This window comes from Adelges cooleyi, unplaced genomic scaffold (assembly GCF_023614345.1).
Source record: "Adelges cooleyi isolate 19-005CV unplaced genomic scaffold, UGA_ACOO_1.1 ACOO_flye_CR_arks_rails_tigmint_CR_PRNA_1, whole genome shotgun sequence".
NCBI classification, from domain to species: domain Eukaryota; kingdom Metazoa; phylum Arthropoda; class Insecta; order Hemiptera; family Adelgidae; genus Adelges; species Adelges cooleyi.
Window position 1 is genome coordinate 5,676,061 of NW_026095751.1, and position 27,964 is coordinate 5,704,024.

At 31.0% G+C, this 27,964-nt stretch overlaps 1 protein-coding gene across 2 annotated transcripts; it reads left to right on the forward strand.

Moving 5' to 3' along the window:
• LOC126834229 (proteoglycan Cow) lies at nucleotides 1–27,345 on the forward strand. 2 transcript variants are annotated; one of them, XM_050566007.1, is made up of 12 exons: nucleotides 1–469; nucleotides 12,923–13,006; nucleotides 16,715–16,781; nucleotides 20,864–21,146; nucleotides 22,918–23,066; nucleotides 23,186–23,415; nucleotides 23,791–23,992; nucleotides 24,069–24,231; nucleotides 24,381–24,478; nucleotides 25,213–25,350; nucleotides 25,437–25,593; nucleotides 25,990–27,345. In XM_050566007.1, exons 1-11 carry the CDS (start codon nucleotides 365–367, stop codon nucleotides 25,574–25,576), a joined length of 1,659 nt encoding a protein of 552 aa, XP_050421964.1. In that variant the 5' UTR covers nucleotides 1–364; the 3' UTR covers nucleotides 25,577–25,593; nucleotides 25,990–27,345. The 2 variants fall into 2 exon arrangements, with proteins under 2 accessions (XP_050421964.1, XP_050421973.1); XM_050566016.1 differs by lacking the exon at nucleotides 12,923–13,006 and having other exon boundaries at nucleotides 3–469; nucleotides 25,990–27,340.
• The last annotated feature ends 619 nt before the right edge of the window (nucleotides 27,346–27,964 follow it).

The following is a 27,964-nucleotide window of genomic DNA, read 5'->3' on the forward strand; positions in this document are numbered from 1 at the left end:
CTCGACCTCGCGCGTTCGCCGTTCCTGCAGTCGATCGCCCCGCGTCGTATCGTATGCGTTTTCGAAAGCTCGGCACACACTATTATCAAAATAAACATTATAATATCCTACACATGTAAACGTTACGAACTATTATTGTTTTCTATCCGTTCGGACGTTTCATTTTTGTTTTTTATAATTTTTTTTTTTGTAATTTTTTTCCTCAAGTCAATTAAACTCGATTTGAATATAAACGCCCTAAAAGGGTTGAAGCTGCACACAGTTAGTGATCGTGGTCGGTGTTGTTATTATTATTGTTTTTTTTTTTTAATACAATTTAAATTTTCCTAATTTGCACAAACGACGAAAAAGGACGCTCAAGATAATGAACAAGTGGTGGCTGGCCGTGCTGCTGCTGGTCGCCTGCGTTTCGGCTTTAGCGGACGCCAAAAAAAAATGGAAAACCGACGAAGACTTTGAGTTCGAAGAGGTGAGTTTATTTAATCTTCTTAAAAAAATACAACTACCAGCTACTATAGACGTCGCTCGCTCGTACTGCGTACGGGTAATTTTTAACGGAGACAAGTCTATTGTGGCGACGAGTCCGGAACGACTGCACGTTTTCGTATAAAAGCGGCTCATCTCTTCCCATATTATCACGGCGGTCACGGTTGTATTAACCTAACCGGGTGTAGCCAGGTGGCCTGTCGCATTTTCTTTGTTGGTCCGTGATCGCTGCCGCAGTATCCACGGCCGTCTCCGCTGGGTTATGCGACACGCAACGCATCACTATTAGTGTTTTCTTTTCAATCTTTTACAAGCGTTATTATTTTTTTCGGACCAAAATTAATTTATGCAGTCAATTTTTCACCCCGACCTCGTTTCTAGATTCTTAGTACCCTCGATACGCTGTGATTACTAAATTCACAGTACAGTTTCCGCTTTACTGTAATTTGTGTAGGTAAATACCGACATACCGTCACATACGCCTGAGAAATACGGTAAATCGTTGGTGTACAATGTTTCTCATTACAACTTCAACGACACCAATTGTTTATTATTATTACTATTTTTTACTATTTTTTTTTATTGTTATTATTATTTATTATTGTGCAATACATAACACAATACATTCTGGTCGATGTTGGAAATAAATCATATTTAACGATTATAAAAAAAATAGGTTTTTAGTATGTTCGCATACAAATGTTTTAAGATAAAACTCCGCGATTTAATGGCTAATAAAATCAACATCGCTAATAGAATTGTCGATATTTTTTTTAAGACTACTTACTACTTTTGATAATAAATGATACGAGGGTCTCTAATGTAAATTATACGTACTTAAATTTGATGTAAATTTACTATGTAAATGTTTAACGATTTACCTTAATTCCATGTAATATGTATGTATTATGTAAAGGAAACGTTTAAAATAATAATTATATGGCTGTTGTAGCCTATAGGTCACGGTAAATAGTAACAATTGGTTTAATATCGTTATCTGTGTCAGTGTTATTCGGTGATATCTGCTGATATCAACAGCCAATAGTGTGTATTGTTTTGATAATAATAAAAAGATGATTCATATCGTATCACATTTAATTTTGACCTTGTAATGGGGTAATATTTAAAATGGGCCGTCTATGTGATGCGAGAGCGTGAGTCGGTACACTATAGCAGCGTAGACGGAGAAATACTACTTTTATGGATGACAAGCGAAGGGGAGGGGGAGTAAAGACACATTGAGACTGGTTTTTCGTTTGTAACAGGTTTTCTAGAGAGACCGCACACAAACACGTGTGTATGTTAATGCATGTGTAGAGCAGAACGGGTCATCGCCGTTCCGGGCCACTCTTTATTAGTTCAAATAAAGCTATAAAAGAACAACTAAGACACCGGTCGTTGCCGTGGTCCTTTGACAGCTGTTGGTGGGGTTTTCGTGTCGGCGCATAATAATGAGTCCTTTTTTTTCCGTGTCCGAAACCCGGAGAGAGCTAGAAAAGGGTTGATCATATTCGTTAACTCGAGAGAAGGAAACCATCTGTGGCCACTCAGGTAAACGTTGACAGGTAGATCATCATCGTGATGGACAATTAAAAGGAAATAGATTTCTAAAAGAACCGAACCACTCGAACCCCTTTTTTTAATCTGAAAATTTACACGGGTTGAAGTATTTCTGAAGATCGGCAACACTTGATTACAATAGATTGTGAATACATATTATACATTTTTATATATATTTTGCAATGCCAAAAAAATGTATTCTGCCATTCTAATTTGAATATTACTACTGCAGATATTATAATATTTGAGAAGACATATTTGGTCTATTAGTCAAATGTCTAAATTGAGAAAAAATTATAACTGAAAAGGCGTTGTTTTTACAATGATGTTTTTATTTTATTTCTATTTTTGTCTGGTCTCTATATGAAGCTAGTCTACCAGATTTTATGATCTATTCTGATCAGAATTCATACCCGAAAGGTACATAAATACATTGGTCGAAATATTTAATAAGTTCACTCTATTTCCTTTAAAATTGAGAAAAGCGCACAAAATATTATATATTTATCAACTTAACATTACGAAACTTTATAACTTACTTAATATCCGAATTAGTTCCAAATTTGTATGAAATATTTTTCAGGAATAGTACTTACCTACCAAAAAAATTTGAAGAACTCTCCCGTCAACCATTTAACATTTGATTACATATAATGTCTATTGGTTTGAGTACGCAATAAACTACATTATTTGAAAATTGTTCATTATTGTGTATTTGGTTTCCTTTAAGTTTTAATTATAGCAGTAGCTTATGTATTTCAAATACAACCGTACTCGTATTCTAAATTTAAATTACAATACATCAAACCGGGTTTTAAATGTATGTTTATCATTTTTTATGCTATGCAATTTTGTAAAACTCGCATTAATCGTGGTTTTTAAAATGTTTCTTTCTTTTAATTCCATACTATCGGATAATTATATTCCTTATGAATGCTGCTTAGGTTTTAAATTATTGTAACGTGTATTATGTTGTATTTTTTTTAAGATAATATGAACACTTGAGATAATATATAATATGCAAATTATTAATTATATCACTAATGGAATTCCAACTATCCTGAAAAAAAAGAGCAAAATAAAAGCAATTGTTTTTTATTTCATTTATTTAGTGCATTCTACCGCCCGTCCGTCACTATAATGTCCTTTTAATATCAAACAGCTGCTATTAATTAGTTATATATGAAAAAAAAACTCTAGGGTGTCATAGCTATTGAAGACTTTTTATTGTTCAGTGGACCAATTATTTAATGGAAGTTTTTTTACAGCTATTGTTATAAAGGCCCGTTTTCCGAGCGTAATCAATTACTATAGACAAGAGGGTGTTTATAAACTTGGTTTTATTATTTTATGGGCATTGTAATAAAAATATGTATAATATAATATAATATTGTATAAAAGGAAGAACGTATATTTTGTTGAACATGTTATAAAATATACTTATATAGTCACAAATGATTACATGCATATTGTATTCAGGAAACGACAATAATTGTCTATTATATATATTTGTGAATGAATAGAATGGATTGTACAGATTTACATAATAGTATGCAATATATATAATATTAGATTCTTATATGGAATATATAAAAATTATTTTATTTATTATAATTATGTTTGTGTATTTACTTTAAAGGAAAGTCCATAAGTGGAATATTTTGACTGCATAACAGAAAGGTTTTTATTTAAACCATTTAAAGAATTTTTTTTTTGGCCATGGCAATAACTTATTAACAATAGAAAGAATACAGTTTTTCAATGCGTACATACAAGACTGGTATCTATAATAAATAAGTAATAATATGTTGATCAGCAGATTCAAATTTTAAACAATTTTCCAGTTAAGATAATAATTTAGTCTTTTATAGTTGGCCAATAGATAAACAAAATTATTTTATCTTAGAAAATATGGTATCATTATTTATTTTAACTTTTAACCAATGAATAATACTTTTGAATTAACTTTTAACCAAAAGTTTTAATAATATTTTATTGAATAATAAATTATGCATATTTATTATCAATAGGTATATTTAGTGTTTGTCTTAATAATTTAATAATTATTGCGGATTCGATATGGGGGGTTACATCTCTCCAGTCTCCTATTTCATATTTAGATAGTCGATATCTGTTGACCGTGGATAAACTGTCGGGTGCAGTTATTTATCGTTAAACAGGTTTCATGGTCTTTGGCACATTTTGTTGTTGTTATTATTATTATTATTACCTATAGGTTATTATATTTTTTGAGAAGGTGCCAAGTGCAAAATTGTTTAATGTATTCAACAGTGATGGTTTTTTTTTCTGAGAAAAAAATTATAAACGTGACTCATTCAGACGTATCTTGATTGTCGTACATATTATATGTGTCATTACTGTGCACAGAATATTACATTAGACATAAATAGTATAATATTTCAATGTTATTTTTTATTTTATATTACAATTAAATACAATTAAATAAGGAAATCAATCAAATTGTATCTGTGCATAATCATAATTTCATATTGGGTAATAATTTTAAAGAATAGAAATAAATTAATACGATTAATAAGTATGACCATATAATAGACAAACAAAACGTCGAAGTATACTTAAGTGTTTATAATCCGTGGCGCGAGAGAATGCATCTGCCAGAGACTAAAACGTGTTACTCCTGGCTGCACAGCCGCATACGAGTATATTAATTATAGTGTCATTATTGATAGTGGAAACATTAAAATAAAAACTTTTTTTTCTACATACTCCTAAATATTCATTTTGGACGTTAGATATTATGATAATGTATAGGACCGCTATTTTTTTTTCTCTAACACCTTTTGAATATAGTGTACAACTATGTGAGTAATATCTATTGTATTCTAGGTTCAAACATTATTGTTGCAAAAAATATAATAATAAAAAGGGTTCGTTGATACCGCAGATTTTGATCTTTTCATACGAAAATTGCTTTTGAGTGCTGCATGCATACATAGTTTACAGAGTATATTATATAGTTTGAAATTACTTTTGTTGAATAAAATCAAATCTGCACACCGTCATCTTATATAGAGTTGAAAAACTTATACGTTAGTAACTTAACTTGCATAAGAAGGGCGTATAACAGAAGCAAAACCACTTATTTAAATTATAATTTATTATGAGTGACGGTGTATAAACAAAAATATGTTATATTATAAAAAAAAATATAACATAGAAGTATATTATAGGTATGTTATATGGGTCCTGTTTGTGCCAGGTATCCCTTACAGACGACGACAATACACCGCGGGATGTTTAATAGAATAATATACATGCAATGAATTTAGCAGGTGGTTGTTGTGGAGTATTATAAAGGTATATGAATTCTTGTTTTGTTGTATTTTATAGTGTAATCAGTAAAAGGGAGTCAAATTCACGTTTGTTGCCTATTCTTTTCATATATGTATTCAAGTAAATTCTTTTTTGTAAATTTATCCCGAGTAAGATGAATCTCATACTTGCACCCGGCATGACGTTCTACATTACCCCTTAAGATATTTTAGTACACAAAAATGGGAAAATATAAAAGTAGTTGATAATAAATAATAATATTTAATATGGAAAAAATCTGCTGTCACATACGATATTCGCATACCTACGTCACAAATGGACTTTTAAAAATTAATCAAAATTATGATTAAAAGTTATAATAAAGTTATATTAAGTTATATTGTGTATTAATAATACACAATCAAATTAGGTAGGTACTAGCATAAAAATACAACAAAAGCTTATCGATTAAGATACTATCTGATATGACGTCACACCTTTGACTGTATTCGCTGTCAATTATGAAACCCTGAGGGACTTCGACAAGAGTACTAGACATTGTGCATCTACTGTTGTGTAAGTTTTAATAGGCTTCTTTGCATTATGGTGTTTAGTGTTTTTTTTTTTTTTTAGAAATTTATTTATTTAGTTTAAAACATTATTCTCGGTTACGTTACTCCACAGACCGTACTCGCAAGGCCCATTATCTGTAAATTTCCATTTTTTATTTTAATGTAACTATTCAAATTGACAGTGGTAGTTTCAGTAGAATAATTTATGTTTTTAGGTTAATCTGATTTGTTGTTGTTTTATCGAATAATTCTTCCAATTCTACAACAGTTACGGACCGCTCACGTACTATTGTGTTAGATGTTAGAATATATGACGTGTAGTGTATATAAATACACGGTAAATCAAATCTCCTACAGCGAGCAATTGTCGTTTAACCGTTTACGGCTAATGAGATCCGCTTCTCATTCTGTCCTCGTATTTCGCAAAACTTGTGTTCCATACAGTTGAAATTAATTTTGTGTAACAATATACCTTTCGGCATCTTCACTTCAACCGTCTTGAATAATTAATAAGTAAAACATACGTCATTACTCCGACTGTTGAACTTCTATATTATACAGAAAAGCCTGGAGAGAAGCAATTTTCGGAAATCCGTGACGAATTATGTACATTAAATATATGATGTGAATTGGCTTGTTTTCGTACTACTCATCCTTATATGCTGACAGCTGATTTACAATAAAAGTTGTATTTTTTTTCATGCATCATTATGCATTTTTACTTAATAATGTATTATTTACATAATCATATTGGGCACAATGCGAACTCGGTCAAGCAAATACATTACAATTCCACGATGATTAGTATGAACCGCTACTAGTATGTGATTGTGTTCGAAATGTGTACAACATAAAACATTGTTGAACCATATTTGGAAACGTTTCTACTTATATAGATGCGGCTTGCTTTGGTTTTGTTGGCGTCGACATAATGCATTATTTGTGACTGTCTGTTTGAATATTAATGCATAGAGGACTATTTAAAACTATTTTTTTGGAGTAATGAACGACCCCCTCTAGTTGAAACCGTATAGAACTCTACATATATAAACAGGAATTTCATATAGCCCTTAGCTATTGAGTAGATAATGCTAAAAATAATTAACAGTAGGTATAGTTGTAATGCGGGAAGCTAAAAGTGATCTCTTATCGGCATTTCCAAAAATTGAGTTAGTGCTATTTCCGGAATTTTGATTGATTTTTGAAGAATTTGAACCGTGGTACATATTTGTAGCTAAGACAATGACTAAGTTGTTGCTCATAAAAATTAGCGACTTTTTAGTCCAAGATTTTTCCTGTTTTCCCAAGATCGATTTATTCTAACTCAAGCTATTATTCGGTTCATTTTGATGTTTTGACCTATATATCCTAATCCTAGAGACTCTAAGGTATAATGATTGGTACTTGGTATCAGATAGATTTTTTAAAAAATAGGCGTTTTGTCTAATAACCTTTTTAATTTGTAAAATTAATGATGTTCTTCTGTTGAACTGTTAATGTACTTCAAGCAAATTAAAAAAAAAATCAAATAAACTATGTAGATTGTAGTTACCGTATTTTACTAATTTTTTTTAAATTTAAGAGTTTATTAAAAAACACTTATATTCCGTTGACGTTATATTCAATAGTTTTGCTTACAAAAAGTTCAACGAGCGTATAGAACTCAATATAGGGTTTTTGAATATGATTGTGGTGGTTTAGGGTTCAAATGAAATGCGAACGACACCAGCGAATAAATAAAAGTAGTATGAATTTTTGTAGTTATTTCACGTCGCATTTTCTCTTCGTATGCAAAAATGTATACACGTAACCACTGCGTTGAGAGTTCGGGAAAGAAAAAAAATCGAGGTTATTGCCACTAACGTAAAACTGGAGAAAAAGTCCCCAATATCAGTAAATTTGTTTTGTTAAGTTATAATAATACTAAAAGTAAAAAAAAAGGGATCGAAACCCAACTTATATTATATCTTGAAGGGTAGTCGAAATTGTATATTTATATTATGTGACGGGAAGGGCGGTGGTAGGTTATTTTTTTTAGACGAAGCTCAATAAAAATACTAAAAAAACCGTCTTAGTGCTTCTCGATGTGCGGAGTCAGACGTGGAGGTGTGGAGTCAACGGCAACGGCGGCTAGAGACGATCATGATATTATTGTAACCCCGCAGCAGTGGCGCCACTTACCGCCCGACGTCGTCTGCTGTGTACGGCGACGGGGTCTCGTCGATGGTAATTTCTGAACTGCTGCAGTGGGCAGTGGCGGCAGCAGAAACGTCGCAGTCGTCGGTTGCTGCACAGCGAACCGCGTGTCATAATAATCATATTGTAACAACAACAATAACAAAACAATATGAATTCTAAACAATCAGATATAATACAGTACACTATTAGAGTCAGAATCATGATAAATATGTATAGTATACTATGGATACTAGTTTCGTTTAATATTATGTATGCGTTTTTCGCGATTTATTACGTTATATGGATAGATAGAAGATATATATCATGTTGTAAGTAATGTCATCTACAACGAGTATTGGCCGACTGTAAGTAAACCGTGCATCGTCGGTCTGCGACATGCGTTTGTTGCTCCAGCTATTTACTTTCTTTTACCCGCTTTATCGACTTTTGGTCCCCGATCGGGGTCGATGGTAGGAACATGATTTAGTGCGTTATACACGTCAAGTCATACATAAGTGTACACACTATATGTCTATTATATTATATATATATATATTAATGTATAATATGCACGTCTAGCATCGCCGTATAGTGTTTACTGTTTGTAAGACGGGTGACGCCTGTCCGAGCCGTTGTCTCATCTCGGCTGCCGCCTGTCGGTCGTCCTCTGCGGCGGCGTCCGTCCGGATCATTTGCCCCTTGACGGCGACCATCTGAACATTTATAGATACAGATAACAATAACGATGCTCTCCGGAAACAGCGACGCTAAGCATCTATATCCGTTGCAATGGCTTGTATTAGTTGGCATTATAGATTTTGTCGTTGGTCGATATCTACAACAAATGACTTTCCACAAGCGCATTTAGGTGAACATTTATTTGTACACGCTTTGATCTCTTAGCTTGGGCACTACAATAATTAAATAGCATTATTGTTTTTTAATTTCATTTTTTGATTTTTTTAAATTATTTTATTTTTTACGTATTGTATAATGTGTGTATATTTTCCTTATTTCATTGTCCTGTTGCGATTCCAAGAGAAAGGAATGCCGATTATTTTTTTTTTCAAATAGGTTGTATTTTTAATTTAATTATGATTACGTACGTTAACACTTGTTTAAAATAAACAATATTATATATACATTAAAAAGTTATTAATGTTTCTGTAGACTACCTTGAAAACCGGGGATAAGTGACTTGTCCTTATGTTAAAATCCGAACGGAAAACACTAAATTATATTTAGTCAATTTTATCATAGCGTAGTACTTATATTTTTTAGGACATGTGTTTTTTAGACAAGTTATTTTTACGAATCAAAAATAATAATCTTATTGTAATTTCTACTTGTTTATTTACTAATGGTATTAATGTAGCAAATAATATATTATCTACTCTTATAAATATTTAAAAACAATATTTTTAAAAAGTTTAATTTTTTACTTGAATAACATTAAACTTACCGGTTTTCTTTATTATTATCTAATAAATTATAAAACTTATTTTTGTAATCTAGGTTTAAAAATTGCAATTTGCGCTAACGTTAAACTTTATAATAATAGGTTAGTACACAACAATAGTGATTTTTAATAAAATACTTGATGGGGAAAAATATAAAAAACTTCGTATTAATAGATGGATGATGGATGATAATTCTGAAAGGTGAACGATTTTCGTCATTCTTTTCCCGGTCACACGTTTAATCTATATGCATGAAAACAGGAAAAAAATTGAACGTCTGATACACAGACGTCGGCTGTCGTCTGCCCTCGACGTGGACGTGACTGGAGTCCTAATGTCCGTCGTTGTTACTCATTCTTCGGGATGTTTGACACGTTGTGCCGTGGGCACGGTGCATTGCACATTTATGTTCTGTATTATGTGAGATATTTTTACAATAGAAGTGTAATAAAATTACCAAAATATAACCTAACCTAATGCTCCACACATATAAATGTTACACGTCTGTGTCTTTTAAACATTGCTGCTGCAATCCATTTGCCGATTAGATCGACAACACTTCAGATACAACCTTTCATCTTTTTAGCTTGCGTATATTTGTGAATATACTAAATGTCTTTACAACGTTACCGTGCTCCTAATTTTACTTCACTTATACATCATGACCTTAGTGTGTAAGAACTAAGACGTGTAGGTACCTATATAAAATAGAATATCATTATTCGTAATTATTTATTTAGATATTGTTATTCTATATCGTATAGAAATCATTAATCTTTATATCTGACTAAATGCCAGTACCATAGATTTTCATTGCGCCACTTATACTGTTAATAAATGCGTACTGCGTAGTACGTATTTGTGTGCTTTTTCAACTCAATTAATCATGTAACACATCACTTGTGATTGGTCGTTATCGATAACAGAAATGTCATTGAAGGAAAGCAGTCACCCCTCCGTGAGATTCTTCAATACAAACGTGGAAAAATGAATACTAGCTGATCGCAAACAGTGAAGAAATTAATTCATAAATATTTTATATTAGCAGTTGGTATAATAATGATGTAGTCTCTTAGCACTATGGGACTATTGAATTAAAGTATAGTTTTTGAAATGTTCGTCTTTTAGCCATAACTATATACAACGTTATAGTGTTTTATTAGGATATGGAAAAGTATGTCTTTGAAAGCGGTGAAGCTTAAGTAAAACGTACGAAACGACCTCACGGTAATGTCTTTGAGTTGCCTGAAGAATAATACGTTTATATTTTTCCCTGTTCTATTTTATATCCAAACAATGTACATGTATTTTAATAATGTAACGTCGAACTTTTTTATAAATAATTTCACGTGTACAATGCTATGACGTGAGCGAGAGTGACTTCCTTAACATGTACAACGTTATTGGCCTAATCACGATTTTTTGCACAAAGTAATTTATATTGTTTCTTAGTATTTGCAAAATATTGTCTGTCGATCGTACGCCATTATATTTTACTATTGTAAAGGTCCTACCTTAAATCGTGTTCAGAAACTTTGTTATATACTACGATCAAACTGTTGTAAGTGTTCCGTTTCTGAAAAATGATCAGAAAATGTATTACATGGTTGTTTTTTAATATACTTAGCTATTTAGAGATGGGAGTTATTTCTCTACAAGAGAGATTTTGTTAACTACCAGCACTTACCGAAAGGATCAAATATTCAGAAAACTGACGCTATAAAAAGTATAAAACATTAATGGTTTGAAGAAAATTGAATAATACTGTATAATTTTATGTTACCCGTCATTTGTTCTCAATTGCCCAATTATGCGGTCATTATTCCTAATGGGCGTATGATTAAATGACACTACTAAAATGATAAAGAAAGGATTTTTTTTTACAAAATACTTGTATCTTGTTTTATTTAATTCGTGTAATTTAATCAAAACTGCTTTAGTTATTTATATTCAACAATACAGAGCCATGATACTATGTCATTAAATTCCATGGCAAATAAAATATGTTAAATCATAACTAATGTCAATTATCCGTTTTAACAAATTATATTATACTGTCAACACTGCATTTAAAAAAAAATTACTCATTTTGATTTAATATGAATAAAATAACCATTTTTTTATCAGTTCAGAGTTCTATTTCGACTTACCAAACTAACTGAAGAATTAATGTTTGAAATGTTAAACATTTAATGTCAATATTATTTTAATTGTTTACATTTAATTTCAAAACTAGGTTAAACCAACCGTTATATTGGCAAAGACATTCCTTAACTTGACGTCCTTTTGTTTTGCGCTAACTTCAACAAACGCGTTTGTCCTTCATTTAAGAGGATGTGCTCGTATACCTACTTGACATCAAACGGATTGTAAATAGTTAACACTTATGAACGTATTATATGACACGATTAACTTCTGATGTTTGAAAACTCTTACAAAGTGTTCGCTTTACTATGATACTTTAATAATTGATATTTTATTTTAACGCTGGTGTCAAGACAAACACGTTTTTAAATTCGTATTTTTTTAAAAAAAAATTTTAATTTTGAAAGCTGAAAAGTACATTATATTTTATTTATAATGTAATATGTTTATTATTCCTTGCGCCGGTTTGACCGAGATATTCGCATACGGCCAGGAATTTGCGATACGCGTTCTATCGATTACATGGGTCGCACGGCATATATACACTTGTGCGGGTAGTTCGTGCTGAATTACATCTCTTGAGATTACAGACGGCGAATTTGCTTTCCTGGCTAAACACGGCCTTCGGAGAGGTAAGCAAATACAGTTAGCGCAGTTTCGAATGAGAAAATGGCCAGCCAAATTTGTAATCAATTTGAACTAAATAAAAAATAGATAGCATTTTTTTTTTACTCGAGCGCGACGCTTGACGGATTTGACGAAATCTAGCTATAGTGATCAAAGAAAATCTAGGAGACGTTCCAGAATCCTATAAATATCTGTTTTATACCTTATACCTTATGGTTTATGTATGTTTAATAAACATTAAACACAGGGATTTACAATAATTGTATAACATTTTTACAATGGATAGAGAAGAACTATCTATGACGTTGCGTTTTTAATTTTTTTATAGCTTATACACAATCAAAATTATTCATTTGTAAAGATTTATTATTTTTCATTTGTTTAAAATGAAAAATGTTAAGTATAGAATTTGTCAACAACATAATAACTTATTTATAAGGTAAAGATATATGATGTTTTCCATTAAGTATTACAGCTATGCTCGTCTCGACTCCCGGAAAGGCTAATTTTTTCGATTAGAATACTATTATGTAAATGTACACAACAACGACGAATTACACGAATGATTTATATTGATTATTGTTATTTTTATTATTTTAGGTCGTCAAACAAAATATTAACTTTGATAACACATTGACCGATATGGGGAAACAATTTTTGCGACTAGTCTTCGGAAATATCATGGTAAATGATGTTATTTTCCTACTTGCACTTCGGTTTTTATTTTTATTTTTGGTTTTACTCGTTTTGCATTAAATCATGTGTGTATCGCGTTGGTATACGAGCAGAAAAGGAAAAAGAGCATACAATCAATTACGGCGCAGTTTTTAACGCGTTGAGTGCTATTAAAAATGTAATTATTCCGCAATAAACCCTTTGATGAATACAATTACATCCGCGTGTAAAGTGTATCACTGGAATTATAAAATAACGTCTCTTTTCCTTTTTGTTTGATCGCACGCACATAGCATGAAAATTCATGTACTTATTTAATTCCATAGGTAATGAATTAATAATGTAACACTTTAATTGCCCGGTTTCGAATGACACAATCCGAATGAATGAAATTCTATACCAGTCTTATGCTCAGTATTTTAATAGTTCCATTTATTTTTGAAAACCGTCATGAGAATAATATGACCCTATACATTTCAGCTGCGAATTAATTATAAAATTTAATTGTATTTTATAAAAATACATTCTTAAAAGTTCTTAAGTAAAACGATACTCGTAACTTTCAACCTTACATTTGATGACATATAGTTATAGTTTAATATATAGTATAGTAAATTACCTACTGTTTGTTTCAGCTGTATTATAGTCAAGTTTTTTTGTCAAAAAAAAATTAACTATTAAGAACTTCTGTTTTCTATAAAATTTACGCGGACGCATTTAGTCCGTAGACAACGTTGAGTAGACAGTTACACTAGTTGTAGAGTTATTTGAACTTAGATTTGTTTGACTATTTTTTTATTATTTATTAATTGCAATTGTGTATAAAACTATGACACCGGATTTGTATTTAAATTACAACGACTCATTTCTCAGGTGCTCAATGATTATATTTGCTCAGTCTGTACCTGTAAGTCGCAACTAATAGATAATTCATCACTGTACTAGGTCTGCTAATATATGTAAAACGAGATGCAGTTATGATAATTTTATTAACTTAAAAAACTTAACTGTTAAAATTAGAGAGGAATTTTATTGATTTTTTTTTACATTAATACTTTTAATTATCTCGATAGATAAGGAGTTTATGTAAATAAAAATAAATCTACATTTTATGGAGTATTTGTATTGTTGCTCTTTTTAAATTCAGTTTTTTTTTTCGTTTCATAATTTCTAATCTTTGTGAAACGGAATAGCAATTATAATTTTCTCGCATTTAATATAGTTTGACAAGTATACGATGTATACAAGGGTCTACAGTTGACACATTAATACACTATAGCGCGGAGTACTGACGCTGTATTCGTTTGTATTTCTGAATTACAAAATGAAAAACAACCCTACTAAATATAATTACCACTTCAGCATCTGACAAAAAAAAAATACGATTTATCGTTATGCGTTCTTTTCATAAATAACATTATTTGAATTCTTATAATTTGTATCATAACAAGCGTCGTTTTTATTATGTTTTACCTTGCTGAGAGTTAAAATTAATGGCATCTTAAAATATGTATTTATGTTGCCCCTCTCGTCCCTTGTATACCTACCCTCGGTGTCCTAATAAGAACTCGACTTTTAGCAGAACTGCCGGTCGATAAGTATTTTTGTATAAAACAGTGGTGTACGCAGGGGTAGCTAAAGGGGCTAAAATTCGCCCCATTGCCTGTGTTCGTTATGCTGTGTGTTAATTAATTAGAAAGTGGGTAGTTTTAATTTAAGGTATATTGTAAATATTTTAGTGCTGTTTGTTTTTAAAATCATATCTCTTTACTGACGTGGTTTATATTTTTAGATTACTTATTAAAATGGAACCGGCTGTAACTATACTTTAAAATGGAAATAACTCTACAATTATTTACTTAAAACTGATTTTCGACTATGCAACAATAAAAAATGTTTTGTTACTGTTCAAATGTGTCCTGTTAATGAAAATAAGATAGAGGCTTATTCGGACTTAAGATGGCCCCTCTTTTCTCATTACAAAATTCTACTTTGGTGTCGTATATTTTTTATTAAAAAATGATTGGACATCTATACAGGCTTACTTGGCCAGGACTTCCAAGGTGTATGCGTGTGTACGCTTGGCTCGTTCAATAGACCCAACCGTCCGCCCACTTAGTGGCGGCTGTATATGACATCCGCACGTAGGCGGTGCGCGTGTTATTGGACTGTATCGCCACTCGTACAGTCGCGTCTCCTTGACTTAATTATCTATTAAGGTACGGCAAACGTCATGACGTATTACGTTATTAGATTTCTATTGACGGTTGAAACTACGCGCACGCATACCTATGTCATTTCTGTTATTGTTATTATTATTATAATATATACTCTTATACTATTGATTCTTGTTGAGCGCCCGTTTCCGGTGCGTCCACTCAAAAACACCATGCTTTGGGTAGTATAAACGGCGTAATTATTTTACACGCCGCACCGGCCGACCGGGGGTCACGCGGGCGGTGAAAAGTGTCGCGATATACGTGTGAAATACGTTTGGTGGCCAAATGGGAGAGGTAAAAGGGAAGTAGGGTAGTTTAAAGAGGAGAAGAGAAGGACGAGGACGAGGTCGCGGCGGCCGTCGATGGCTGGCAGGCACGCAGGCATGCAGTAGCAATGGCATACGCCTAGACCAACAGCCGTGTCGACGGTGGCGTAGGAAGCGTGCGGCTACGTCGCCGTATAAAAATCAATACCTCGGACGACGTCTGCGGCGAAGGGGTAGTGCGTGTATTTTCCACACGGGCGGGCGTCCACAGCGTAACGCCGCCGCCCGTCGAGCTAGCGAACTAAAGTCCCGAGGCGGGAGAACCTTCCTCCCGTTTTTACAGCTACCGATTTCACACATATATATTTTCATAATCAACAACAACATCCTTCGCTTTTACTTTTGTCCACCCCTTTCTCTCTCTCTCGCTAGCTATACAGCTTGCACAGCCCCTTCGGCCGTTTAACGTGCGATGTGCCCCTTCTCCCCCCCCCCTCATGTCGCCGCTTTTATCCACTTACATATATGTACTCAAAGTTACCCGGTTGCGTTTTTATGTAATTATAATACGTATAAGTGGGTCGTTAAAAAAAAAAATTACTTATTAAATTTTATTATGATACGGCTTAAAAAATCTAGATTTACAATTACTAGAAGATAAATATTACTACTTTCAAGTTAAAAAAAAGTTCAATGTTAACGAATCATTATCTCAAAAAATATGTTTAAAAATAATACCGAACGAAAATTCGAAAAATTCTAATCATCTCTAATAGCGTTGGAAAGTTGGGAAGGTATTGGAGATTTTCTTTAGATTCCCGTCATCTAATAAGAAGCCATTAGTAATACCCGTCAAATGTATCATGGTTGGATACGTATGTACACACATATGTACCAAGTATGAACATTTGGCATACATCTTACTGACTCCTTATTGATTTTTTCATTCGGGTTTGCCTTTTTAATAACTTTTCAATGTATTTTTTAGTCTAGATAAATGATATCTAAAAATTATGAATAAAATGAGTACCGAATTATAAAGATGTGGCTAGAATAACCTTTACTTTTTGTGTTTTACCTTTCGCGTTGTTGTGTAATTACCACTTTGTTTAAATCCACGTTTTTTAATTAGAGTACGGACAGTCTAATAATGTCTAATCCCGAATCGTTAGCCAGAAACTCATACAACAACTATTAAGGCTTATTTTAATATGGTCTGATTTTTGTTTCAGGAGAACTCAAAGCCGAATGACGTTGGAAAATTTGGAGAAAAGAAAAGATGGATTCATGATCCAAACAGTAAGTACAAGTTAATTTTACTTCTGATTTTATAATTTACAAACCAATAAGCCCATTAAATACTAAACTAAATATAATTAGTGGGATTATTACAGACGTCATTATGATTTTGGGGGAAAATTATAATTCATTATAATAGTTGTAAAATTATATTACATAGTGGATAATTATGTTATGGTTATGAACGCATAACTAAAGACAATTGTTTTTTGTTAATTTGTTATTTATTATCTTATTGTCCAGTGCCACTATATTTAAAAATTTATTATGCATTTGTTAATTGTTAATTTCAAATTTGCAACTAAATTTTAATTAATTTGTAAAATATTTTTAACTAGTTTTATAACGGACATTTATATTAATAATGAATAGTATCATATAGATTGGGTGTAGTATAGATGGACTACCCCTGTGTATGGATATTTTTTAAAATCTCATAATAGTTATAATTTAGTCAAATCCAGAAATGCAGGTAAAATAATGTTGATGGTTATTACATTAACGTTTTTAATACTTGTTTATTTATTCTATGATTGTACTAATAATCGTTTAGACTTATATGATAGGTACTTATTATTGTTTTTAAGATGACATCGTGCGATGCTTTGATTTTCCTACATTTCTTTCGAATTTGAATATCTATAATATTAGTGTCACCATAAAAAAAATAGGCATAAGCTTTAAAATATATCAAAAATAAAATGAGCAACCTACTGTACCTATGACCATAAACTGACAAGTTTATTACATAAAAATGGCTTTATGGTTTTGTTTAAATACTCTCGAAAATACATTTCACAGGATGTAACGCATGTTAAGCAGCAAGTATGAAAGCTAGATAAACGATAAACGGTTTGTTTAAACATTTTTATGAACAGCGGCATAAAAAAAACATTTTTGATTTTATAATTTATCAACATATGTAAGTGGGTTTAAAGAAATAAAAACTTAAAATGTTTAAAATGAAATATTATACATTTCGAAACTAATGCCTGTTTTGTAGTTTTTAACTATATACATTCATACGTTTTAAAATTTACATTTAAATAGAATTCTTTGTTCATATATATACGTATACAAAAATGATCTCTAGAGTGTCATAAATTTTATTTTTTATATCACGGCCAGCAGGTACATAAATACATAATAGGGTGAATGTAACTTTCCTTTTCCGTGCCAATGAATTTGAAACGGCGTTTCTTGGGATTTAAATATTAATTGTAAGTCTTTTTAAAAGTCTTCAAGTTATTGAATTTGTATGTATACGGCTTAGGGCGTGGCATATTATCGGGACGAAGTCGTTTTTATTTTATTTATATAAAAAAATGGGTGCGGTTCTAATATGTCTTCCAATTTTGACAGGTTAAATATTAAACAAAGAGTATATTATTATATGTTCCCAAAACACGGCTTGTACTTTGGCTGTCTAGTATCGACCAAATAAAATGTGTTTGATTACTTTGTCCGAGATACAATATATACATATGCCATATTATGGTTGAATGATTGTGTATCAACATCCGCTCCTTAGTTTCCAATTAGGAAATGTAAATATTCGACCCCCGTTGTTTAACAACTTAAACGACACCAGGGATTAAATGTACATTAGGTAAACAGTCGACCGTATTAATTTATTGGTATAATTGGTCTTACCGATAGAGCCTGTAGTTGTGTATATTATGATAAAATAATAAAACCATACATATAATGATTAACAGGTGTAAGAAAATCAAAAACATTACTACTTGTTAAAAGCTTAAAAAAAAACTTTTTTTCATGATTATAGCATTTTGGTTTTAAAATGCAAATTTAATTTGCACTAATTAATTTGCTTACACTAATATTTTACACAAGTAAATTAGCATGTATCTTAAATTAGTTCATAATTAAAATAATGCAACTTAAATATATTAATCATTAGTTATATTAAATAACTTGCATACTCATTAAATTAATAGATTTTTTTTCTTGGAAAACTATCCGCCCCTTTTGTCTGTACTCTGTAGGTACTTTATTGAAAACTGTTTTTATAATGATGTGGTTTTTTTTTGCGACGCTAAACACAGTAAGCTTTTTTACCTCTGGACCAATTTACTGGGAATTGGGATAGCACGTCTGTACATGCAAAATCGTATGCGATTGGTAGTTTGGTAGGTCAAAAGTTGAAAAGTAAATTCCTTCGCCCGGGAAAACCGTAAAAAATTGCCTGTTTTTTAACTTTCACAAATTTAACATACTTTAGCCTATAGCATAAGGTATAGAACTTGGCGAAAAATGGTCGGATTCAGTCAATTATTATTCGCCTCAAATGAAAGAAAAACTTTCAAATAAAAGGAAAATACTAGAAATAGTGCCATCAACAGAGGCATGTGAACTGTAAAGTTTAATAGTGTGGACTAATACAGAGAGATAACCACATTTGCAGCTTTTTTCTGAGGGTTGCTTCCGCGATGGAACCAACGAATATTATCCGTTTCGAATTGTTTTTACTCCTGTTTATCAAGTATACTATTTAGGTGTAAAGTTTATTGGGGTTCTAAGTTCTATATATATAGGAATAGAAATTAGTTTTTGTTTAAGTACCTACTGGGTACAGTGAATATTGCGGTAAAGAGATAATATCCTGGAGCCCGTTCGATTTAGTGTGACGCACTAATTTACAGTTAACCAAGAGTTTATTTACTGCTTCAAACGCATTGAAACATATAAGCGTTTGTATTGATTTGGCAAAGACCCAGCAAATTTTAATTGGGCAAATATCTAGGGACAAAAGTAGGCAATATAACGTTACCATCGCATAAATAGGGTTTTTTAATATTTATTAACCGCATACTATTAAATACAATACAGGTAGGTACATCCCAAAACTACTGTTGAAGTGCTTAACTAAGACATACGCATTGTTTTTGTTCAGTTGAAATTTAACTTATTATCTTACAATTGTTTTGGTTAAAGTTCGAAATTGAGTTACCGACCGCGCCTATATAAAATAACATTTCTTTCCAAAAAATAGATTTTAACCTCGAGATCATTGCATTCCGTGTAATCGAGCTACCATACACAATTGAGATATATATTACATAAATGCTAATTATTTAAAAAAAAAAACCCTTTTCTTGTCGGAAGTTTTTAGAATAACACATTCTTAGTCTCTTCTACTCAAATGGTATGTGAAAGAAGTTGTCCATTATCATTTATCACTAATTCAGATTATCGTTTATGTTGACTCGTTTTCATTGATTTTTATCCTCCATAGCCTAAATCAGTATTATAGTTTTACTCAATGATCTTGGATGTTTGTTTTAGCTATGGCCTTTGTTTAAGTTAAAGGCGGCTACATCTTTGTCGTCTGCAAAAGTAGTTGAGCTTGTGTTATTGGTTTGAGAAAATGTCAGCAGTATAAATATTATATATTGTTAGTGCAAGAATGCTACCTTGTGCAAACCATAAATGTATGGTGAGTGAGAAACGATATAATAATGAGATATGGAGGAGAAGATAATAAACGAATTTTGTACATAAGGCCTCCGTGCCAGATCCGATCCCGATCAAAGGATGCTGTGAAGAAATGTACTTGTTCAAGAGATGAGTTAATTTTATAGAATATGTATTTGGTGGTAAGAAGAATATTTGGTTCTAAATCTAAATGTGACATTTGGGACAATATTTTTGTCACGAATAATTTTTAATTGAATAGATTGGTTTAAGTAAAATGTTTTCAAGAATTTTTTAAAAAGTTAGTAAAAAATTATTATTGGTCTGAAGAAGACTAGACGGAAAGTGGGCTGGTTTTCGTGGCTTCTGAAGAAGTATTGTTTTATATAATAACATAATAAAAAAAGAATGTCTCCATGAAACTGAAATCTCAGTGTTTTAAATTACAAAATGGTTGTATATTTTTCGTATAAATGTGTAATAATAGCTATCTAAAATATTCCAGTAGCTAATTCTAGTTGGTTAAGTGTATGTTGGATGTATGGTATACACTGGTTATATGTATATTTTTCCAATACTCTATTTTCCACGTGGTAAACGATTTTTCTTTTTTGAAATCATAATGTTAAAAATTAACTTTTTTTTAGGTGACCTTTGCACGCCTTTGCGTTGCAAGAAAAAAGAACTATGTTTGCTAGAGGATACTTACACGGCGGTGTGCGTTAGTAAAAAAGAAATCCACAAGAATGGCGATGTAGTTATCAGCCGAGAGAAATACATGGCCGAGAAAGCAGCCAGGAAAAAGGCTTTGGAAGAAGCTTTAGCCGAAGACGAAGAAGAGGACGACGACGATGATAATTACGAAGACGAAGACGTCGACGATGACATTTTCTACGATAGTGGAATCAGCAGTTTATCATCCATTAACAAGTAAAACTAATTTAAAATTTATCTTATATTGTGTCATTTTTAATATATTGGTAATTTTATAATTGAAAAGGATTCGATAACATTTTAATTTGATTTTCTGATTTCCCGCTTAAATCGTTATAATAACATAATATAAATATATTATGCTATTAAGATAATTGTTATTTATTATAATCAATAATAATTTTTATCAGTGGTAACGTATTATTATATGTTTTAATTGAATATTTCGAAGAGGAAACAAACAAAAAACACTTCATTATAATTGTCTGACGTTTGTAGAATTTAAAGAGGATCTGACACGTCAGTTTTTATAAGGAGTTCCGTGTAGACTATTAATTGTCAAATATAAGTAAAAATTCACTATTTCTATCTTGACGAAACGCAACGTATATCTTTATGTAAGCATATATTATGAAAAATCTGTAAATTATTATAATACACAAACCGATAACGTACCTAGTGACCTTAAATGGATACCCGTTAAATAGATGGGTAAATAAAAACGTTGAATTCATGAATGTTGATATAGTGGGATGCATGAGGTAAAAAGTAAAACATATTATATGCGTGTATAACACATCCCACCGGTGATTGTAAATTTAAATAATATTAACTTTCTCGTACCTATGGGAATTATGACGACAAGTAATGGTCGAATTGTTTGAAGAATTTTAATTCAATGTTATCCGCTTTTCTATGGATGGGAATTTAAGTATTAGTCTTTATCAATCATTTTAGAGTAGGTACCCAACTATTAAGGAGTGTTTTTTTCCGTCCAATTATTACCATAGAATGTTTTTAAATTAGTTATTGTTGTTTTTTGTACAAATCAAATGTTTCATCAAACATGCGAGAGAGAGCGAGAGAGAGACTTTTGTTTTAAACAGTTTTTACCAAATAATGTAACATTTCAATAAAGATGTTTTTAAATATTAAGAAATTGCGCAAGAATAATTTTAATATTTGTGAAAAATATGGTAATTTGTTATGCAATGTTAAAATCAAGTTGATGTACCTTATGGTCTATTTCGTTTTCTACTTTACACGTGAGATTTATTAGCCATCGTAGTTTGCAAACTCTTTAAACAAAACATGTCCTATAATTGTATCCTTTTACCCAAGTAGTCACTTTTCCGTCTTCATCTAAATTATATCACATATTATTTTCTATTATTTAACTCTATATGTATATTATCTTCAAATTGATCGTTTACACTTAACGGTGTCGCATCTTTATCTTTTCTCCGCATAATATGACATTATAAAACCGTCTTAACGGGTTTTTTTCCTTATCAGCCATAAAGGTCATTAGGCATGCCCCTGTATAACTATCGTTTAAGTATACAAAATCTGTTAAAACAATCTTAATTCTCATATTATATTTTAGCTGCGTAACGCTAATACATATTTTTTTTAGTAACGGAACATAGTAATTTATTTTATACTTCTAATACTAGTATAATATTTTGTATGGTTTTTACGAAGAAACTATAATAATTATTAAATACAATTATTTCTAAACTGAATTGTACGGCTTTCTTCAGGAACACTACCACAGTAATCAACAAAGAAATTTAAGAAATGGCTCGTGTTGATTTTTAAGTAGTATCGTACAATTAAAAATTGTACATATTGAATACGCGTATAAACTTTAAAGCTATTGTATCATTGTCTCTCTAAATAAAAAACGGCTGCCATACAATACCATGCTGAACAATGAAGCGCAATGAGAGTTTTATTGAGTGTAACCAAATTAAATAATTTACAGCAGGTGCAACCCGTGTCCTGTAATGAAACCGACATTCCTGTGCGGCTCCGATAATCGTACATACAGCTCATTGTGTCGCTTGGACTATCACAATTGCCTTCACACCACCAACATCAAAGTGAACTGCAAAGGATTCTGCCCGTGTAAAGGTACTAACATTTATAGTGGTGGTTTAATCTCGACCGACGACTGGACAACACGATATTATGTTAGCTGCTGCTGCTATGTACATATTTTATAATACATCTAGTTTTGACACTTGTTGTAGATCAAGAAGACGTCGAGCGAAAGAAGCAAAAACAAGCGGAGAGAATGACAAGCTTTATGAACAAGTACAAAGCGACTTTGGAAAGTGAAAAAATGAAAACCAGTACTGCGTCTCCGGTGTCGAAATACGCAGAAAAGTACATTTTCGCTCCCGAAGACTTCAAATACGAAAACAAACATTATAAATACATAAAGTACATCAAAAACGACAACCAAATAGCCAACAAGAAGGTATGACCGTATTTAAGGGGTACACATTTTTGCCTATAATACGTGCAAACATTCAAAAGTCTATAGTTTAACTTTATTTTTATTACGGAAACACTAAAAACACGATTACAAACACATATTTCTTATTCAAATGTAATACGTGTTAACATTTGATTGTCGCAATTTTTATTGATGTTTAATTTTTTGCCAGGTGGTAAACGCCTAGCGTTAGGCGATTTAATAGTTTTTACTATCCGCAGATTCGCGTCAAAGAGTTTTATTGAAAGCGACGATTTTATGAGACCTGTAAAGTGCCCGACGCCACATTGCTTTGCCCTCCTGCCATCACTATGCTGATTATAATTATTTAACGTGGCTTTTAAATTTGTTTTTTAGAATTCTGAGTTACGGGCCAAGAAAGACAAACGCCACGAGACAATGGACAACGAAGTGATCTCGACTAATGAAATATCTCATCCGTCTTGGAACAAAGATTGTCCGCCATCTGCTTTACAATCGATGGGCGACCGTTTGTTGGATTGGTTTTCCGTGATTATGGCCGACGCCAAGCGTAGGCGTACAAAGAATAAGGGAAAAGGTGAGTAGTAGAATTTATTAGGTATCTTACTCGAAGGAAAATGTATTTAATTCTGGTATTTATATAAATGTTCTAGCCGTTAAGTTCATTAACGGATGCAAGTGGGAAGTTCGCTGGATGTACCAGCACCTGGATTTGGACTCGGACGGTAAGCTTTCATTGCAAGAGCTCTACGATTTGGAACACGACAAGAACGAAATGTGCATTAAACCGTTCCTAGACACATGCGACACCGATGGGTACGTTATATGTAAATTCAATCTCCAATGAAATAGCAATATTATAACTTATTTTAGAAAAATCATTACAAATTAAGTTGTATTATTATTGTTATGATTTTGTATTGATTAATAATAACATGCTTAAATTTAAAATATTATTTTTACAGAGACATTTTTGTGAGCCCGTATGAATGGTGTCGCTGTTTCGATAAAACTGATCGGCCATGCACAGCTATCAAACGAAGGATTTCTCCAAATGCTTTAGGTAACTTATTAAAAGAAAAACACCAAACTCTAAAAAGAAGAATGTTTTCACGATATTTTTAAAACATTCATTTAATACTTGCTGTTTAGGATTATTCTCAATATTTTTCAAACTGTTTCTATACCATTTTATTTTAAAACATTTAAATTTTAACAAATTATTTTCTTGATTAACAAGTAACAAAAACGTTTAAAAAATATACCTTTTGCAAGCAAAAAGCTTTCATCAAAACGTTAATGAATTTACAATAACATAACAAAACGTTTTTCTGATGTTTAAAAAGATGTCTTTGCTACTTGGAAAACTTTAAATATTAATTGGAATCTTGCTTATTACTGCTTCTGTTACCTTTTAATTAGTTTTCTCTCGACAGTCCTCATTACACTTCTCACTAAAATATAGTCAAGTATAGTGTTTTTTTTTTGTGTTAACTACAGAAAAACAGTGTTAATGATAATTGTAGTATGTATGTAACGATATAAAAGTTGAAAAAAAGTACTAAGATATGAATATATTATAGATACTTATTTGCTTCTTTTATTATTATATTAATGTACAAATGTAATTTTTATGTAAAGTTATATCGAAAAGTTGCCGATACTCCTTAAAAAAAAGGTGGATTGACACCCTCTTAAACATTGAAAAATAAATCAAATAGGGAAAAACGGAAGATTATTTAGAAAATATAGCAATAAAAATCTGAATTCTAAATTAACAATTTCTTTGGTTTTTAGGTGTATACGTGCCCGTGTGCGATGCTGAAGGTTATTACGAGCACACTCAGTGTCACTCCTCTGTGGGCATGTGCTGGTGTGTGGACAAACACGGCGTAGAAGTACCTAACTCTCGTGTCCGAGGAAAACCCAATTGCTGTAAGTTGCATTAATTCAGACTTATTAATTATGTAAAAGTCAACCGATAAAATATTATATAGATAACTATTATTTTCAATTTACAGCAGCCTTGTGGTACGGAAAAGAAGACAACCAAAAAGACAAATCTATAGACAACGGTGTATTAGACAGTGATACGGATGTGGACGATGAGGAAGGCGATTCGGAGGTCGAAGGCAGTGCAGATCAGTCGTTAGAGTTTTGAAGACTGTCATCCCAATGGTAAAATATGGATATTATTTCTTACACTTATCAGTAAAATAAAAATTATTAAAATTATATCTACATATTATTATTAATGCATAGTTCAAATGTTTGATCGTGTATAACGTAATCAAAGGTTCTGAAATGTGTTAACAATAACACTCCTTAATCCGTTAATGTACAGTTGCAATAGGGTAGATCAGTATAGGCGTTTTTTTCGTTAAAACCTATTTTAGAAATAAATTATTATTAGTCTTCAATAATCACTCTACAAATTTATCACTAAACGAAGCATAACTATTTTTCCAGTGAGACCTTTTTTTTTTTTAAACGAAAAATTTAATTTGTTCTCTTATTATTTATGTATTATAAAAATTTGTATTAATACTAGGTGTATACGTTTTTTTGTTACAGAACAACTACTGAATAGTTATATTATTTTTCCAAAGAGTGAAAAGCGAACGGAATTTTCAAAATTCGTCCAAAATTCACAACTATTGGAACCCTTATTAATTATAGTGCAATTTTTAGATACAAAGCTTTTTTGTTTAAATAACATTTATTAGAATGATAGTTTAGATTGTATGTTGTGTATGTGTTCTAAAATTAACAAAAAAAACAAAAACATCTTTTTCTCAATAGGTTTAACTATATTTGTACTAAAAGGATTTTGCATATATATATATATATACATATATCAACATTATTATTATTATTATTACTACTACTACTACTACTACTACTACTTATTACTATTATTACCCTAAAACTAAACTGAACTTGCGGTTGTGTGTATGTATTCCAATTTGTTTTATTAAAGTAATCGAAAAGAAATTAGTTGGATGACAAATTATTGAACTCTACTCCCTTTCGTGCCATTTTGTGTTTTCCGCCAAACTTCATCCTCCTATAATTGTGTTATGTACTTACTTTAAGTAGGTTATATTATTATATTTATTTTATATTCGTTTTTATACATTATATTTTATGTTTAAATTGTACAACTAAACTACTGTAGTGTATCGCACTTCTATATGTTTAATGTTTACGTATGTTCTGTAAGCAACATAATAATAGTATAAACATTAGGGATTTAATTGTTTTTTGTAGATAATATATTATTTATTAACGCACGAACGGCCAACCAAAGCACTGGATTGACTTGTAATTACATAATGGTTTCCAAATGTCAAACATGTTGGCCGTTGGTACGATCTAAACAAATATTATAAGTATAAGCTTGCACTCGTCCAGCCATGCGTTTAAGTTTTTCATAAATTATTAACGTAGTTCATTATTTATTTATTTTTTTTTATATTATTCATTATTTATTTTCCATTAGTAATTATTATAAGATCTATAATCTATAAGACATTCAATTATTTTGCCGTCCACGATTATTTTGTTACCAATACTCAATCGGATCCAGTACATTCATTTCAATCCCTCAAACTCACGTTCGCAATTAAAATAATATTAGTAGATAAGTTGTCCATTAGAAACTTTTCACTATTTATACCAAAACTATTTATACCTTATCAGTATATTGTAATATTAAATATCATTTTTTTTTTTTTGTTATACAGAAGTAGATTAATTTCTGGCATATTTAAATGACTTGTTGTTGTATAGATGTTTAGAGTTGTGTTTATTGACTTATTCTTATTTTTCCCCGCACCAGCGGGTTATAATTTTATTATTATTATGTATTATGTTTATTAGGTAATATTTTATTTATTAATGTAACTTGATAATATTATTATTATTAATTATATGAATATAAGTTAAAATTGCATATATTTTATTTGTTTTTGCCCATCTATATACAAATCTGGACATTAAATAAAAATATAATTTAATAAAACAAATATGACATATTTTATTTTTATTTTAACCAAAAAAAATTATTTAAGTACGATTTGCATTAGGTATAATACATAATATTTAACTTCAACTAAATAATTTTTTATTTAAATAAGAATGTACTTAACTTAAATATAATTTGAAGTTAAAAAGACATTGTTTTGTTTGCTACAAATTGTTTTTATAATTCAACTATGTTAGAATGCAGATCATTATTATTATAGATGCACTCTCGTTAAAAGTGCTTAATTTTGCATTAAAAGCTTACCTCTAGGCTTGTTTTACACAAAAAAAGTTAATGTTCACAAAAATGTTGAAGTCATTAAATCATTTCTGAATTCTTTTTAATTTCAAAGCATTTATGAAATTAGCTGTTTACAATTATTTTACGTTGAAACGTTTAGAAAAAACCTATAATTTGTTGTGCATTTACTGTAATTTAACGTGAGTTCAAACGACTAGATGTGTGAAAATTGTTATTAATTTGTTTTTAAGAAATTTAACGATGCAAAACTTCACCTCGTTT

Excerpts from the sequence above, each read along its gene's own strand:
- LOC126834229 (XM_050566007.1), top strand. The coding sequence starts at position 365 with ATGAACAAGTGGTGGCTGGCCGTGCTGCTGCTGGTCGCCTGCGTTTCG. Across the intron at positions 470-12,922 it reads AAGACTTTGAGTTCGAAGAG|GTCGTCAAACAAAATATTAA; the intron begins GTGAGTTTATTT and ends TTATTATTTTAG. Across the intron at positions 24,479-25,212 it reads GATTTCTCCAAATGCTTTAG|GTGTATACGTGCCCGTGTGC; the intron begins GTAACTTATTAA and ends TTTGGTTTTTAG.